This window comes from Orbicella faveolata, unplaced genomic scaffold (genome assembly GCF_042242905.1).
Source record: "Orbicella faveolata isolate gen_17 unplaced genomic scaffold, um_ofav_v1 contig_35, whole genome shotgun sequence".
Taxonomy (NCBI): Eukaryota; Metazoa; Cnidaria; class Anthozoa; order Scleractinia; family Merulinidae; genus Orbicella; species Orbicella faveolata.
In genome coordinates, this window is record NW_028301564.1 from 12,033,256 (window position 1) to 12,050,737 (window position 17,482).

Here is a 17,482-nt window from a genome sequence, read left to right on the forward strand (position 1 = left end):
GTCTTTGGGCTTTTTGAAAACATTTCTCAATGTTTGTACTGGTTTGAAAGCTGTCCTGATGTTTTCGCGGCTCAAAATGCGTCGAACACGTTCCGACACTCCTTTCACACGTATGTCGGGAAAAGCAGAAGGAATCGGAAATCTCGGGGGGCCGAACGCGCTCCACAGTCCACACACTGATTGGTTTGTTCTGATGATGCGTACATAAGTTATCCTGGATAAAGTGAGGGGAAGAGAGAGTTCAGTGATTGGATTAGGATTTGCACTACATGAAGACACTAATAACGGCTGCAGGGGAGAGTACGTTTATATGTAATTGAGACTGCTAAACTATAGATTCATTTTAGGGAAAACGTACTTGTGGACTTGCTGGTGTAAAGAAACGAAACCATCTTTCGCCCTTTGAAAGAATTTTACTAAATAAATATCAAACTAAAAAGTATATTTCTTTTAAATCAAATAATGTGAATTTGTTGAAGGAAATAGGAGAATGTCTGAGGAAATGAATCTTTTAAACAATTAGGTCCACAATTATTTTAAACTATGTGCTTTATAAACTGTAACTCTAATCGTTAGTTATTTAATTAATTACATTTTTACCTACTTAAAGTAGGTGATAGTAAATACATGATTTTGGAAATGACAATAAGTAAATAAATAAATAAATAAATAAATAAAAACAAAACAAAACAAAACAAAACAAAACAAAAACAAAAACAAAATTGAAACCAACCGAGCTTGAAAATCATATACAAACGTATTTCCGAGGGACCTAAAGCAGTCACGGAACGCATATACATCCAGTTTGCGTTACTTCCCACAGATCTCTCGTGATCCTTGCGATCATCCTAGCGTGACTTAGCTGTTTGCGTGAGGTGGGCGTGAAAACGGCGTCAGACGGCCGATGTTAATTACACGGTGTAAGAAAAGCAAATGAAGCTAGAATTGGAGTCTGTCTGATTACAAAACGTTTGACAAGTAGACAACGCCATTGAACTGTCGTTGGAGCGTCGTTGAGCTAAGGACTTGATACCATAGTGGAGTACTACAAAGTAACATAGCAGACAAAGTCTGTCTAGGGTAAGTTATTTTAAATAGATTCATTGCCTGGGGTTCAACCAGTGCTGCAACGCAGTTATTTTCAAGTTTCATCGACCTTCCAGTTGGTAGTAATTCTTGTCGACTCAAATACGAGGTACTAATAACCGAAGTATCGACAGTTGTCTGGAAGTAGCCTTGCATTCCACAATTGTCATTAGCGGCAGCAAGAAAGATTACTGGATTCAAATATTTTTAGCTGATACACGACACATACTATTTCCTGAAGGCGGTACAGAAATAACTTCCAATTCATCCAACAACTTCACTGGCACTTCCGGCTTATCCATTTCCACGGAGCTGTAAACATGGAAGAAAGTTCTCCTCTCCGCCTCTCGCAGCAAACTGTGCCCAGAACAAGTAAGTTTCATTGTAACTTTTTTGTTCTTTTGCTTTAGATTTTAGTGGGGAGATCGCAGTGGAAGAGCGGAGTGATAAGCTAATAGAGTTTAAAGGAAAGACATAAAAACATCCGTCATTCTTATAGATCTCTTGTTATTCTTGTTATTCTTGTTAAGATATCTTGCCAGTTTGATTATTTAAATCAGACGTCTGTAGACCTAATCAAAATGCGCTTGAATTTCAATGACACGAGAATTTTTTCACTTGATTAACTTTCTTAGAAGTGAATGAATCAGAGAAAAGTCGCGCTTGAGCAACGATCAAAGCGACTGGCTTGAGGTGACTTGAAGCGTTGTAAACAAATTACTTTGCACGAAACACACATATGATTAAACAGGCGAAATCTCCAGCACAGAGAAACGAAAATTTTACTCATAGATTGCTTGCTACATATGTGATATCGACAGGCGCCGTTGTAGCCTGCGAGCAGACCCTCATGCTGTTACGCCACGAGCAAAGGCGAAGCCGCGAGAGACGAATCGGCGAGCGAAGAGAGCCAGTGAAAACAAGAGGCTTTTTCGCTGATTCGCTTCAGTTGCCGACTTCGCCTTTGCTTGATGTGCCGCAGCGCACGAGAGCCTACTCACAGGCTGGCCCCCTTGCATTTCAATTCGTCGGCGAAGAGCGGGAAACAACTAATTTACGCGGTGTTGATGGTTCGCCTGTGCAACAGGCCCACAACACCACAGGGCTCCGCACTACAACCACTTAACAGAGAGGGACGCCTGGGGATCAGGCAGTGCCAACAAAAAACCTCCGTAAAGACTCCTTCGACATGATCGACTCCATATTTGCCACCATCTCGACCGCGTGGTTTTTCAAATGCATCTCATAATACTCGTAATAATGCAATGTCACGAATACGCATTGTTTTAATCCTACACAGACTTCACCTCCTACAATAACTCTTTAATACACACTAGTTATTATATGGCTGTGTCTCACAAGGACAGGGAACTACCGAATTCAAGAAGTTGATTGGCTGAAATCGATATTGAAAGCGGTCTAGATTTTCCCATCTAGACCGGCATTTAGACCGGTAATGTTTTGTGGTGAAAAAGTTGCAAACTTTAATGCAAAAATGTTGACTATTTTCTTCTACAATATTTATTTATGGCAATGCCAAAAAGTCTGATAAGAAAAGAAAAGAAAAGTTAAGAGGACGAGCAGACTTCGGCAGAATTAAGTTCAGCTCATCGCCGTTCGCAAGCAAAATGTCGGCGGGTACAAACCAGTTACACTAAACGAATTAGATCTCTCTCGCTTGCCATATAATAAACAGCTTATTAACTGAGCTTAGTCGGTCTGTATGGGAGAATCTTGACCTCGGTCGTATGTACAGACCTCACTGCGTTTGGTTTGTACTCACGACCTCGGTCAAGATTCTCCCATACAGACCTACTGCTCGATTAATAAGAGCTAATTATTTGAAGTTTGCTACAATTTTCCGTTGTTTTTGACCGTTTTGAATTAAGAGCGTTGTTGCATGATGTTTTGTTCTGTGGTGTTTGAGTTAGGGACAGTTAACACTCGACGGAAGAAGCCAGAACAAACATATTATGTCTTACTCAAAAAGAGCCAATTTAGTCAGGACACAAACTGTAATCTGTAGCTCCCAGGTTCGTGTCCTCCTCCTTGCTACTGGATAGATTTGTCCTCAGCTGTCAAGAATTTTACTCAGAAAAAAAAACAGAATTTTACTCAGTTCTCAGCTACACTTGGCCTTGAACTTCCTTCTGTATCTTCTGTCAGTCGTCTTTGTTCAGTGTTTGACATGAGGTGTTGTCACTCATCATATTTTGATCATCTCAAGTATATAACCTTGTAAGCATAAAAGAATGCATACCTTTGTACTTTGACAAATTTTGTCAGTTAAGAAAATTAATGTTTAAGGTTACCGTATACCTTCAGGGGTGTCTCACGTGCAAGCAACGTAGCGCGTGCAGTTTAAGCGGTAGATACCTAAACCCCCATATCAAATTAAAGCTTATAGAGCTGGCTATCAAACTATACCAAGAAGTTTGAAATAAAATGAATTGTCGAATTTTTCACGCCACTAAATGCGAGCGCCCGAATCACCTTTCGAAAGCTACAAGTCAAAGCGAATTTTGTTTTTCGCCAATTTCATTTTTTCCTCGGTTTCAGGGCCCAAAGCGCTTAAAAAAGCGTGTCTGCGTTTTGCCATATTCAATTACAGTAAAAAGTTACAAAACATATTCGACATGGGATTAAAAAAAATGTAGAGTGATCGTGCAAAAGTCGCTCTAGAAGAAAAAATATTTCGAAATTAAGAATTCGCAAACACTTTTTGTAGTTTATATGTTAAACTGGTTACTGTCCATTTTGAAATCACTGGTTATCCTTGCAATCTGATTGGCTCTCAATGGTGCGATTTATTCACGAATCGCACTATTTTTTGCTCTAAATCGCATCTTTTTCTCAGCCATTGAGAATGGGATAGTAAAACAAAACAACCAATCAGATTTCAATATTAGTTTAACGTAAACAATAAAATTTCAGGAAAATGAGAGGCAAAAAGCCATTGTGTGGAGAATTTAGCAACTACTATTGCCAAAACTTTGTTGTTCTTGTTTTTTTTTCCAAAAAAATTGAAGAATGTAATTAATTACAGTTTCTAAATGACGATTATGAGCTCCTTCAGGCTGAACACCTACTTTAATGGAAGTTTCCAACTTTCAGTGTCCATTTTGACGAATATTTTGGCGATTTTTCTTCAACATCTGCTCAAAATCCGTATGATATCGAGTCCAGTAAAACATAAACAAACGAAAACCACACAACAACAAATTCAGGGCCATCTCAAGAAGGTAGATGTTTCCAGGTTTCCGGTAGTTTCAAACAAAGCAACAAAAGAGCTCAACTCTGTCGCTGTGAATAAACATAATCAAAATACGTCCCGCGCCACAAAACAGTGAATGAATGAACGTCTTACGCAGCTGGTGCTAGTCCCGCCATCTTGGAAATATCTTGAAACAAATGGCGCCGCGAGAACTTGACAAGGTCCTGAGTGTTGAGTCCTTCACCGAGGTCACAAAAAGAAACGGAGATGATAACGAGCTGGACTCCCTTAAAATCCTGCCATTAAACGGTATGAAAGAAAAAAAAAAACGTACCATCCACTGGGCATCGTGCACTCGAGTTTCACAACTCAAAAGAAATCCATCGCAGAATTACGCAGGATGCACCTTCAAATTCCTTCTCCAAAGACAACGAAAAGTCTCAGCCTCAACCACAGAAGAAAGAAAGACCTTCCATCATTGATTCAGGCGACGAGAATTGAACTTTTATACCTGAAATAGACTATTTTCGTTCCCACTTCAAAACCGCTTGTTTCTTTGTCATGCTCGGATGAGTTTTCGTCACATGACATCGTTTTGCATACTAAATGAGACGTAAAGGCGTTTCCGGTTCCGCTTTTTTTTAACAAACCGGCTACTGGAACAATACATCAAAAATCTAAAAATTAAGGCGATAAAATTGTGCGATTTCAAAATGGATCTAATAAAGTGGCAATTGAACTTCGTGTCGTGCAATTTTGATCTGAAATCATACTTGTGATTTCAAATCGAACTCGCGCTGCGCGCTCGTTTGATTTTGAAATCACGCGTATGATTTCAGACCAAATTGCACTCCACTCAGTTCAATTACCATTATAAATTTGAGGGCAATTGAACAAATTCCCTTTGAGTTAATATATAGATTTAGGCCAGCCTAAAAGCGTAGCTCCTGGGCCGGGCTGTTCAAAGCCCGATTAAGCTAACCCAGAAAAAGGTAGAATTTTGATTTGAGTTTTGTAACTTTGCGGTGAGGTTTTCTGTATATTGTTTGGCCTTCTGTTTTGAGTTTTAATAATCACCCTATACACAAAACAAAACAACAAAAAACATTTGTATAGAAGAAAAAGTTATAATTTGGTTAACTTTTAATCCTGGGTTAGCGTTAAACGGCTTCCGAGCAATCCTGCCCTGTTTCCACAAATTAACCTAATATGAGCCCGCGATCCAATCGATAACCAGCACTTGGTCAGCGGATACCTTGTTTTGACAGGTGTCAATTGATCATAACAGGGATGTCCAATATTATGGAAGTACACGGTAAACCAAGGCTGCATGTCTGTCAACCTATTATTTGGAGTATGGCCGCCATGTTGGGCAACTCCGTCGCCGTCGTCGCCGTTGTCGCCGTCGTGCGTACACGTCCACGAGCAATACCGCTAGCCATGATAACCATGAGAAAATCAACTCATGGGTTTCTTTTTCTTTCCTATATGAGTATGGGGCTCCGCTTCGCGGCCTTTCGGACCGCCGGAGCTCCGCTATAACTCTTTTAAGTGTCTGCTTCGAGCAAAAAAATTTATTCGAGAAAAGAGCGCTAAGAAAAATCTTCTACTTCGCAAACAAACTCCGCCCACAAACGCCTTCAACTGGGTTCTCAGATAACTGAGCCAATCAGTGCAGGGAAAGTTTACTACCGTTAACCTCCTGCTGAAATTTACGCGCGAATCTCTAAAAGACCCTTGTGTTTCGCAATGCGATTAAGGTGCCGAAGGGGGAGAGATAAGTTTTCTGTAGCTTGTTTTTCTTGAAGCTGGTCACTCTGGCAAAATGGGGAACACGAAAAAGGATACGAACGCTAGAGTGGCTGAGCGAAGAAAATAAATAAAGCAAGTGCAGAGGAGGAACTGTGCGTGGTCAACTGTGCATGGATAATATTTCAATGGGTCCAGGAGCCATAATCGGGGACGGAGACCGTAAGCGCGCGCCATTTCTAGTATTAGGGTTGTCCCCATGATATGGGACAATAATTCTATTTTTAGAACAAATTGCGCCATCGCCTGCGGCACACGCGCGTACATGCTGCGAGGATTTTCGCGGATGTCGCGCGGAGGAAATGGCGTCCGAAATTCCCGAAAATTTTCAAGTTTTTGGCCCACAACTCAACGCGTTCACGTCTGTTGGAATTTTGCTTAAGTATTTTCGTCGTAAGCTGCTCCAGTTTGAGTAAAGTAAGACAGTGTCGAATTTAGGTATGTTCCGCTGTAAGCTTATATATATCGCTGACCAAGTTGTGTTCCGACGGATGCTTCTTTTACATGAGCTGTACATTACTCCACTTTAAATTTCACATATGTTGAAAATTAACAGCTTTTCCATTACACAACAAAAAACTAGCAGGATATATTTAGATATAGCAGAGCTTCAGGGCTTCATAGTTTCCTAGCTCCTCTTGCCACACGCTTGCGAGGAATTTGCCAGTCTATCGCGACCGAAAACTAAAACAAAATAATTGCTAGTTTGAGTTTCGCCTGAATTGTGAGCAACGCTTGATGTTTCATCCAAGGCCCAATAACTTTGCGTCCGTAGATACTGCTCAGTTTTATTCGTGTAAAAATCCAGTAAATTCTCTGTTGTTAATGAATGAGAGCGCCCGCCGATGCGTGTTTTCAGTACAGTCAGTAAACATGACAAATTGTACTTCCGCCGCTCTTTCGTGTGAAAGCGTACATCGAACTCAAACAATAACTCTATAGTTTTTAAATATGTTTAAGATTGATAAATGTTTGAGAACATATTAAAAGCTAAGCTGAAAATATGTGAATAAAGCAGAAATAATCAGCAAAGTTACGATGACGCTTTCTTTAATCAACTTGGAATAACGATTTCGAGTTTATTGATCGAGCTATCAAAACTCCTTGTCTATTTTCATTTTCGCAGTGTAAAACTTCACTATGCTTGAAGAAACACACATGATGAATCCCGAGACTTACGGTCTCCGTCCCCGATTATGGCTCCTGATGGGTCTCAATGAGTCCGGTGATTCGTCGACATCGGATTCATCGGAGTCTCTGTCAACTTCCCTGTTATTGCTTTCAAGTTCCCAAACTTTTACAGAACCTTTCTGTTCTCTTACCTCGAGTTTTTTGCCCGCCTTATACGATAGCAGGAGCCATAATCGGGGACGGAGACCGTAAGTCTTGAGAACCGCGCGCACCTATGATATGGGACAATTTTTCTATTTTTAGAACAAATTGCGCCATCCTGACGTCATATATCCGCGCGGATTCACGCACACGTCGGGGGCTCTCGCGTGGATGTTGTCACGTTGCATGATCAAATGGTGAGAGTTGAGAGATTCTCTTGCGTATTTTTCACAGCGATGGCAGGGAATAAGGCAGGGACTAAGAACCTGGGCGCTTATATGTAGTTTTATGCTCTGAACCAACGGAAAAGGTGGGTTTTTCAGGGTAGAAAACAAGACTTCAATCTCACGCTGGGAATGAATAATAAGATCTGCTCGCGCTAGTTGTAAGCTTACAAGTATGTTTTTGCGTTTGTTCTGACTTAAGAATATAGCAAGAAAACTCTCTACTCTGGTATCGAGTTAATTTGTGAGTTTCTCGGACAATGGTTAATCATAACCAAAACCTGTTTTGATGGTTGCTTACTGTTTCTGCTTGTTTGATGAGTTTGCAAAAGTTTTTGAAAGGAAAGTCTGACGCGTACAATTAGCTCATTTGCACAGTGCAGCTCGTGCACTTTCAAGTCCGAGTCGGTGTTTTCGACTGTCAACAAATCTTGACAAAGATTTCTTTCGTTATCTTTTGCGCTGAGATGCTGCAACAAATTTCACGAACGCAAAAAAGGCTACTAACATCATGTGTGTTTCTTCAGCATAAGCATAGTGAAGTTTTACACTGCGGAAATGAAAATAGACAAGAAGTTTTGATATTTTAAGTCCGATCAACAAAATCGAAATCGTTATTCGAAGTTGATTAAAGAAAGCGTCATCGTAACTTTGCTGATTATTTCTGCTTTATTCGCATATTTTCAGCTTAGCTTTTAATATGTTCTCAAACATTTATCAATCTTAAACATATTTAAAAACTATAGAGTTATTGTTTGAGTTCGAAGTGCGTTTTCATACGAAAGTGCGGCGGAAGTACAATTTGTCATGTTTACTGACTGTACAAAGCATACATCGGCGGGCGCTCTCATTCATCGACAACAGAGAATTTACTGGATTTTTACACGAATAAAACTGAGCAGTATCTACGGACGTAAAGTTATTGGGCCTTGATAAAACATCAAACGTTGCTCACAATTCAGGCGAAACTCAAACTAGCAATTATTTTGTTTTAGTTTTCGGTCGCGATAGACTGGCAAATTCCTCGCAAGCGTGTGGCAAGAGGAGCTAGGAAACTATGAAGTCCTGAAGCTCTGCTATATCTGAATATATCCAGCTGGTTTTTTGCTGTGTAATGGAAAAGCTGTTAATCTTCAACATATGTGAAATTTAAAGTGGAGTAATGTACAGCTCATGTAAAAGAAGCATCCGTCGGAACACAACTTGGTCAGCGATTTATATCTAAGTTTAAAGCGGAACATACCTAAATTCGACACTGTCTTATTTCACTCAAACTGGAGCAGCTTACGACGAAAATACTTAAGCAAAATTCCAACAGACGTAAACGCGTTGAGTTGTGGGCCAAAAACTTGAAAAATTTCGGGAATTTCGGACGCTATTTCCCCCGCGCGACATCCGCAAAAATCCTCGCAGCATGTACGCGCGTGTGCCGCAGGCGACGGCCCAATTTGTTCTTAAAATAGAATTGTTGTCCCATATCATGGGGACAACCCCAATACTAGAAATGGCGCGCGCTTACGGTCTCCGTCCCCGAATGCGGCTCCTGACGATAGTTATAGCTTCATCCGCGAGGCGAACTTTCGCTTCTTCACTCATTGACGTATTTTCAATCGTTCTTCGCTGTTTTTGCTTTTTCGAACTGTTCCATGTTTTTAACGTGGTCTATGTTTACTTATAACTTAATAGAACTACACCTAATACCAAAAACGCTTGGTAGTCAGAACAACAATGCTGATCAACTGAGCCGAGTAGTCAATTCGTGACATCCGTATAGGTAATTCCCGCGAAAACCGTCTCGGTTGATTGCATACGCGCCATAGGGCTGTCAATCAAGAGGTAAACTTCACTTCCGGCGAAAACGTAGCACCGTCATTTCTCCGCCAATATGTAGCCTTTTTCAATTTTTTTTTTTTTTAAATTAGAGATTATTCTTCGACGACCATTTTGACCCAAAAATCCAAATTTGAAAAAAATTGCCGACCTGAAGGTATACTGTAACCTTAATTTAGAAAAACTAAATTTCTGCAGTTATTAGTTTTAAAGTTGTTAGCCTCAGAGTTGTCAAGACAAATAATTTTGATATTACAAAAATATTAATTTTGTTTTGTTTTTTGATGAAATTTATAGTTTTATACTAAAAATTATCTGCAAACATAATTTACTGGGGTGACTGTAAAAGAATACTTAAGAAACCTAGGAGCCCTTATTCTAAAGTATTGTCAGCAATAACGACAACAACAACAATTTATTCGTACTGAATTATTTCTCTTTGCAGTAAAACACTGCACACCCTCAGATGAAGAATTAGAAAAATTGGGTGTTAAAATTGCAGAAAATTGGATAAAGCTAGGACGTCGCCTTGGGGTCAGTGATCCACAGATTCAAGAAATAAATAAAGCTCACTACCAATTGCCTGAAAAGGGATACCACATGTTAAAGCATTGGAAACAAGAAAAGGGTTCTGCCGCGACCTACAAGGCTTTGTGTGATGCATTACAACATGAACTTGTACAGCGGCAAGACTTGGCAGAGACGTTTTGTTACATAAAGGGTAATTATTTTCTACAATATTAAGTCTAACGCAACAACGATAAAAACAATTTATTCGTATTGAATTATTTCTCTTTGCAGTAAAACACGGCACACCGACAGACGATGAATTAGAAAAAGTGGGTGTTAAAATTGCAGAAAATTGGATAAAGCTTGGACGTCGCCTTAGGGTCAATGATCCACAGATCCAAGAAATAAATAAAGCTCACGACCAATTGCCTGAAAAGGGATACCACATGTTAAAGCATTGGAAACAAGAAAAGGGTTCTGCCGCGACCTACAAGGCTTTGTGTGATGCATTGCAACATGAACTAGTACAGCGGCAAGACTTGGCAGAGAAGTTTTGTTACATAAAGGGTAATTATTTTCTACAATATTAAGTCTAATGGTCTTACGTGAGCTCAGGACTCTGGATTGAGAAGTCTGGGTTTAGCCCTTGCTGGGGATAATAGTTAATATAAAACACAATTTATCTCTCTTCGCCCGTGCAGGTGTAAGAAACAGGGCAAGATACTAGTCAACAAATTATGAGAATTTGTCTATTTAATAAAAATGCACCAGTTCAAGTCAATGAGTCACTCACTTAAAGGCCTAAGACCTTGGATTGTAGAACTAATCTGAACGTAAGACCCCTCTCCCAATTGCCAAAACTAAGACCGTAAGACCCTCTTCCATTCTGGCTCAAAACTGAGAGCTAACTACTTTCCTCGAAGGTGGCTCAAAACAGTTCCCAGCAGTTAGATTTTGATGGGCCGTTATAACCACTATTTATCCCTTGATGCTACAATCGTGGTATCAAAAAACTGCCCAACCATTGGCGAACGCGTTGTTATCATTTTCGTCACACAATAGGTTACCATAACAAAACGTTGAATCAACAACTGGGTGGGTGACGTAATGCATCTGGTCCCTGTTCGATGAACCATGTTGAGTGGGTGTTTTGATATTTCCTGTTCGTTCAAGCTACATCGTCGTGTTATTTTATGCAGTCTGTAGTCCGCGTGAATTTTAATGGTTTCTGCGTGCGAAATGGAACAGAACAAATGTATATGGGTGACTTGCTGTGGTGATCTTCATTTTACAAACATTACAACCTTTAAAATTCATGTCTGTTGATTTTTTCCATTTTTTTTTACTTCTTTTATCTTTTGGTTGGTGTATCTGAAGTATCTCAACAATGGAATCTAAATTAACCCTTTTATTTTACTCACTCGTTATTTAAGTCATTTAATCCATAAAAATTCAGGGCAACGGCATTTGAAGTTATATTATTGCCCGGGGCTGGACATTGCTTACCCTTGAACCATTTGACCCATTTCATGAAAGTTATTATTGTGACATTCTTGCGTTGCTTTTTATTGTTTCGTTCCCAATGTAAATCATGATATTCCTACGGGACAAATAATTTACGTTTTGTGCATCGCGTATGCATGCAGGATCTGTTCAGTTCCTGCTTTATCATACTGGTGGAATTTCTGTAAGTCATATTTGTTATGGTTTTCTTTATTATTTGCTTGCCCTCCGTCATCTATTATTTCTGTATTCATTTTCTATTTGCTTGTCATTTTTCGTAGTCAAACCCGTATTCGTGTAAAGAAATAAAGTCGTACGATGTTTGAAGTTTAGTGCCAGTTTGGCTTCCACTTGATTAATACTATGGCGAAACAGCGATAACAATTATTGCATGTCGTTATAGCACCTGCTGATCCAGCGCCAGAAGGAACAGTGACAGGAGAAGTCTCTGGTACTACTGCAAGAACACGTGACAGCGGAGATTCCACTGGGGAGAGCAGTGCTCTGAAAAGGAAAAGTTTGGACCCGGATACTGAGCGAGGTATGTATAACAGCTCCGAAGATGAATATGTTAAGTTACAGAAATCTTAATGTAGGGCGGAAAGCGAAGAAAGTCTTGACATTCTTTTCTAAAGACAGAATCAGACGACACGAAGTCCTGTTAAGCAAAACCTTAACAAAAGTTGTTGGCCATAACCATCATTGAAATGTCTTGATCATAATAAAAATTCAAACTTTTAACATGCAGTTGAGTATGTTTTGACAAAGATGTACAGGAAATGGAATCTATTCAAGTAGATCTAGAACTGTCCAGGAAAGAGCGTACACAAAATGACGCGTACTGTCCAACGCTGTCCAGTTACAAGCATGAGGCATACACTGTCCTTTTTGGGCTAAAATTGGGCGCGTTGATAGCCAATCAGATTCGCGAATTTTGTTATAGTTCTGATTAAATAGATCACTGAAGTATTCCATTCGTGCTTCCACCCACCCACTTACCAATCCATCGATTGAATCAATAGTTTCAGAGTTCGTGGACAGGCCAGCATTGTTTGTTGGACCAATTACGAGAGACCCATGTAGACGGACAGTTGAATAGAATTAGCAACAACAACAAAACATTGTCTTGCAAGGTGACAAGCTGACTTTTTTCCAGGTATCTTGTCTTGGAAGATTCACTGTGCTAGTGCCACCAGCAGAAATTCAGATCCCCAAGAAGAAAGAGAAAAGGTGAACAGATACATGGAACAGAAGATTGATGAGGTGAAGGGAGTATTCGATCTCTCTTCGTTTACAGGGTTACGTCGTCTGCATGCGTACCTAGTAGGAGAGCTTCACCTGATGAATGTTAACTATACGACGGGTAGCATCAAAATAACCGTCAAGTGCCGTACCCTTAAGATTCTTGAAGGCCTGTGGGATGACTATTGTTCTGGCCACCTAAACGCTGTAGCCGAGGAGTGCCTCATTACAGAGACGGTTAAGGACGAGCTTAGTATGGAGACTATAAAGTTAGCAACCACTCTGCTGGAAGAGGACTACTTGGCATGCAAATTGTCTTTAATGGAAATCTCAGGTACGTTTTATTGTTTTCAACTCTTAGAATGATGTTATTATCAATAGTGTTTATTTTTTTCATCGAATTGAGGTCCTTATGAATGAACAAACACAAACACAGTCAGCCATGCATTACAGCTTACATGTAGGTTTACGTACCGGTCATCTCCTTGTGTTTAATTTGTTTCAGCATTTGCGTCATTTTCATGTGATGATCTCTCGTCACTAGTCTTAACATTTGGATTAGTAGGCTGTTTGCAAAGGCTGCGAAATAAACAAAAATAGGAAAAGATCGCTAAATTCGTAAGGAAGTCCCTACCGGCATCCACGAAAATTACGAAAGTTGCAAAAAATACAGAAATCGCGAAAACTCTACGAAAATCGAAAATTTAATTTAAAAGTTTAAAAAGAAATCTCCGAAAATTACAAATTTTACGGAAACTGAGAAATTGCAATAATTCCCGTTAACACCGAATTAAAGTAATCCACTAAAATTACGAATCATACCAAGTTTACCGTAAATTCAAATGACTTCAAGCCCAAATGGCCGCCCAAAAGACTAAGAACGTCCAGTCTCGATCGGTCGGAGATTAGACGTTCTACAGATTGTGCTCCAATGAAAGATATATTTAAAGCGCATTGTCTGTCTTTGTCTCTAGCCCAAGTGGTTATTCCAGGCAGTCAATGTTCTTTTTAATATTAGCATTCTTTTCCTTAAAATGTAACTATTTTATTCAAGTAAAGCAAGGCATTTGGGCATTCCTCCCTTTTAAATCAATGCTTGCACCAACGTAGACTTTTCAAACACGACTTATTTTGAATGAACTGATTTCGAACTTGTCTCAGTTGTGGCAGTGAGGTCGTTCGAGCGTTATAAAATCGAGCTTGAAGTGGGGGTAAAGTTTGATGTTCCTAATGTATTTTTGTGTAAACAATGTGTAACCGTTAAAAAAGTTTTAACCAAGTTTTTTGTCCATATTTTTTGCTGTCTTTGGCCGAAAATCTTTTGGGTCGTGTTCTATTCTGTGTTGAACGTTTTAAAGGCCCTGAAACAATAAGTTTTTTATACCGAGATGCCTACAAAACTGATAGCCAAATCTTGACTAATAAACGTTCAGCATTAATGCCATTCAACATGCGAAATATTACCCTAATGTATAGCGAAAAGCGCAAAGTATAAAATTTTGTGTTCCCATAAAGTGAAATGCTAATCACGGTGTGATGACCGGTCATTTTTCTGTGTCGTTTTATGGATTATTTTAAAAAACCAAACTCCACTTGGTACGTACGTTATGCTACAACTGAAAAATTAAGAGTAAAATAGCTTTGTAACTTATAAATTTGGCCATGGCTTCTTTGATTCACTATATTTACCTCTGTTTCGCCATGTGACAAATATGGCCGTTATTCAAGCTGATAACTTGAAAAAATCCAATAAAGTAATTTTGGGAATACCAGACCCTTGACCCCAAAGTATGGTATAATTAAGAAAAGGTGATGTAGTTAGTGAGGTAAGTTAAGTTGCTATGTTTTCTTCTCTTATTGTAAATTAAAATCTTTTGCTACAGGTTCCTCTGAAGAAGTGCCACAACTTGCGTTTAATATGGCTGACCTACAGCAAACCAAAGAGCACTTTGAACGTGGTCTAGACGTACAGCTGAAAAAGCTTGGGCCCGAGCATATTGACGTCGCTACTACGTACAATAACATGGGTGCTGTAGAGTGTGACATAGGCAACCTGCAGCAGGCCAAGGGGTATTATGAACGTGCTCTAGGCATACAGCTGAAAAAGCTTGGGCCCGAGCATATTGACGTTACAAGTACCTACTACAACTTGGGTATTGTACACAATGGCATGGGCAACCTGCAGCAGGCCAAGGAATATTACGAACGTGCTCTAGACATTAGACTGAAAATGCTTGGGCTGGAGCATGCTTACGTTGCGACTATTTACAATAACTTGGGTGTTGTACAGCATGACATGGGCAACCTGCAGCAGGCCAAGGAGTGTTATGAACGTGCTCTAGACATAGAGCTGAAAAAGCTCGGGCCCGAGCATGCTTACGTTGCGACTCCGTACCACAACTTGGGTGTAGTACAGCATAACATGGGCAACCTGCAGCAGGCCAAGGGGCATTATGAACGTGCTCTAGACATAAGACTGAGAAAGCTTGAGCCCGAGCATGCTTACGTTGCGACTTCGTACAATAGCTTGGGTGATGTGCAGCGTGACATGGGTAACCTCCAGCAGGCCAAGGAGTATCATGAACGTGCTCTAGACATTAGACTGAGAAAGCTTGGGCCCGACCATATTGACGTTGCGACTACGTATAATAGCTTGGGTGTAGTACAGGGTGACACTGGCAACCTGCAGCAGGCCAAGGAGAATTTTGAACGTGCTCTAGACATTAGACTGAGAAAGCTTGGGTCCGAGCATATTGACGTTGCGACTACGTACGGTAACTTGGGTGTAGTACAGCGTGACATGGGCAACCTGCAGCAGGCCAAGGAGTATCATGAACGTGCTCTAGAGATAAGGCTGAAAAAGCTTGGGCCCGAGCATATTGACGTAAAACGTACTGACAACATCTTGGGTGCTGTACAGAATGCATTGGAAGACCTGCAGGTGGCCGAAGAATATGATGAACGTACTTCAGGCATTAGGCTAAAAAGCTTGCACCCGCGCGTTTTGACAAGAAACGTACTTACTGACATGCTTCCCTTGGAGGACTTGCAGCAGGCCAAAGAATATCATGAACGCGCTTCAGACAAAAGACTAAAAAAACTTAGTGCTGAAAATGTGGATAACAGCTTTAGTCACTCTCAACTTCATTGTAAACTTGTTTAATGGTCAGTTAAATCACTTCTATGTCTCGAAAAAGTCTTATCTACTGATTGTAAATTCAAGGAAAGATCCTAAAGTACACCACTGAATTGACAAGGCTGCTATGGTAATACGATTGACGTCATTGCTAAGATTATCATGATTATCAAATATAATGGTAGATTATTGTCTCTAATAGTGACCGTCACGCTCTAAAAATTTCCGGCAATACCGAGTCCAAACAAATTCGCTAAAAGTAAATGCCTGCTAAGGTCGCTAAGGTTATACGATTGACGTCATCTGTAATACCAAAGATAACGTTAAATGTTTGTCACGACAACAACAACAACAATAGTTTATTTAACAGGGCACCTAAAATAACTGTAAGAAGTTAAACTACAATGGGCGACATAATTAGTTGACACATTGTTTTTCAATAGCAGTACTTTTAGTGCACCAAATAACACCCCTCTTTCTATCGCGCAATGAACTGTGGAAAAGACCCCGCTCCCCAATTCAATGTTGCTTGTTTATAGTTCAAGATCACAAGAGTTGCCGCACAACATTCTTTGTGGGGGAGGGGGGCTAAAAGGATAAGCTAGGAGGGCAAAAAGGGATCGCGATGACGAAAAGTAGGGGGTTAAAAAGGTGAATGTGTCAACAATTTTGTCGCCGACTGTAGTTAGTTACCCATTAAATAATACAATTATTAAAACCTTTGTTCAAAGTATACATAATTAGGTACAGTGTAATTAATAATGATTGTCACGCATTAAATATTTCCAACAATTCCGAGTACAAAGATTGATTAATATCATTATGATTCTCTGAATGTCAAACAGTAGTAGCTCCGATTCTAGAGATCGAGTAACTTTCTTACTGAAAAATTTGGCATGTAAATGCGCATGAATTCTTTATCGCAAAAGTAGATAGATACCGTAGAATCGTTGACAGGTGGCGTGCAATGTGTAACAAACTTGATTTGAATTAAAAGTTTTTTCTTTCATGTTAAGCGGACAATATCTTTCACGAAAGCGATCGGCAGTAAAACGAAAGTAAATTCTACGCGCGCTCATTTTACCGGGAAAAAATCTGTTCGTTAGGTGTTAAAAAAATTTGGTCTCGCCTTTGTTTTTCACAAGTTTTTAGACGAATACTTCCCCACTACGGACCTCACGCTAGTTCAGTAACACGCAGTATATGGGTTCATGACCAAGTGTGAGGTCAAGATGGCTGGATGTTGGTCAAGTTCTTTTCTTTTTTTTTTCCTGTTTATGGACCGAGAAGGAGTCAATGTTCATAGTCTCTCAAAAAAAAAAAAGAACGTGACCAATATCCAGCCGTCTTGACCGAACAAGCTTGGTCAATAAAGGATTTATTGCCTGGCTTTCGGGGTTAATTTTTCTTGCGGGATGCGGCGGATAGTCCCGAGCGGGCAGAATAGTTCCAGAAAAATAAACATACACTTGCTCTGTCACAACAACGAGGAAACCGGCCGCGCACTTGTGGTACATAGCGATGAGCAAAGTGACAAAAATGAAGCTTCTGGTTCTTGTAGTGACTTACAGCTTGGCTGGGCTTTACACATGCAAG

At 40.0% G+C, this 17,482-nt stretch overlaps 1 protein-coding gene across 1 annotated transcript; it reads left to right on the forward strand.

The window, feature by feature from the left end:
* Positions 1-339: 339 nt before the first annotated feature.
* Positions 340-16,901, forward strand: LOC110057557 (uncharacterized). Its single transcript, XM_089273910.1, has 7 exons — positions 340-1,080; positions 1,328-1,458; positions 9,941-10,216; positions 10,297-10,572; positions 11,912-12,049; positions 12,665-13,084; positions 14,634-16,901. Exons 2-7 carry the CDS (start codon positions 1,407-1,409, stop codon positions 15,911-15,913), a joined length of 2,442 nt encoding a protein of 813 aa, XP_089130036.1. The 5' UTR covers positions 340-1,080; positions 1,328-1,406; the 3' UTR covers positions 15,914-16,901.
* Positions 16,902-17,482: the final 581 nt, after the last annotated feature.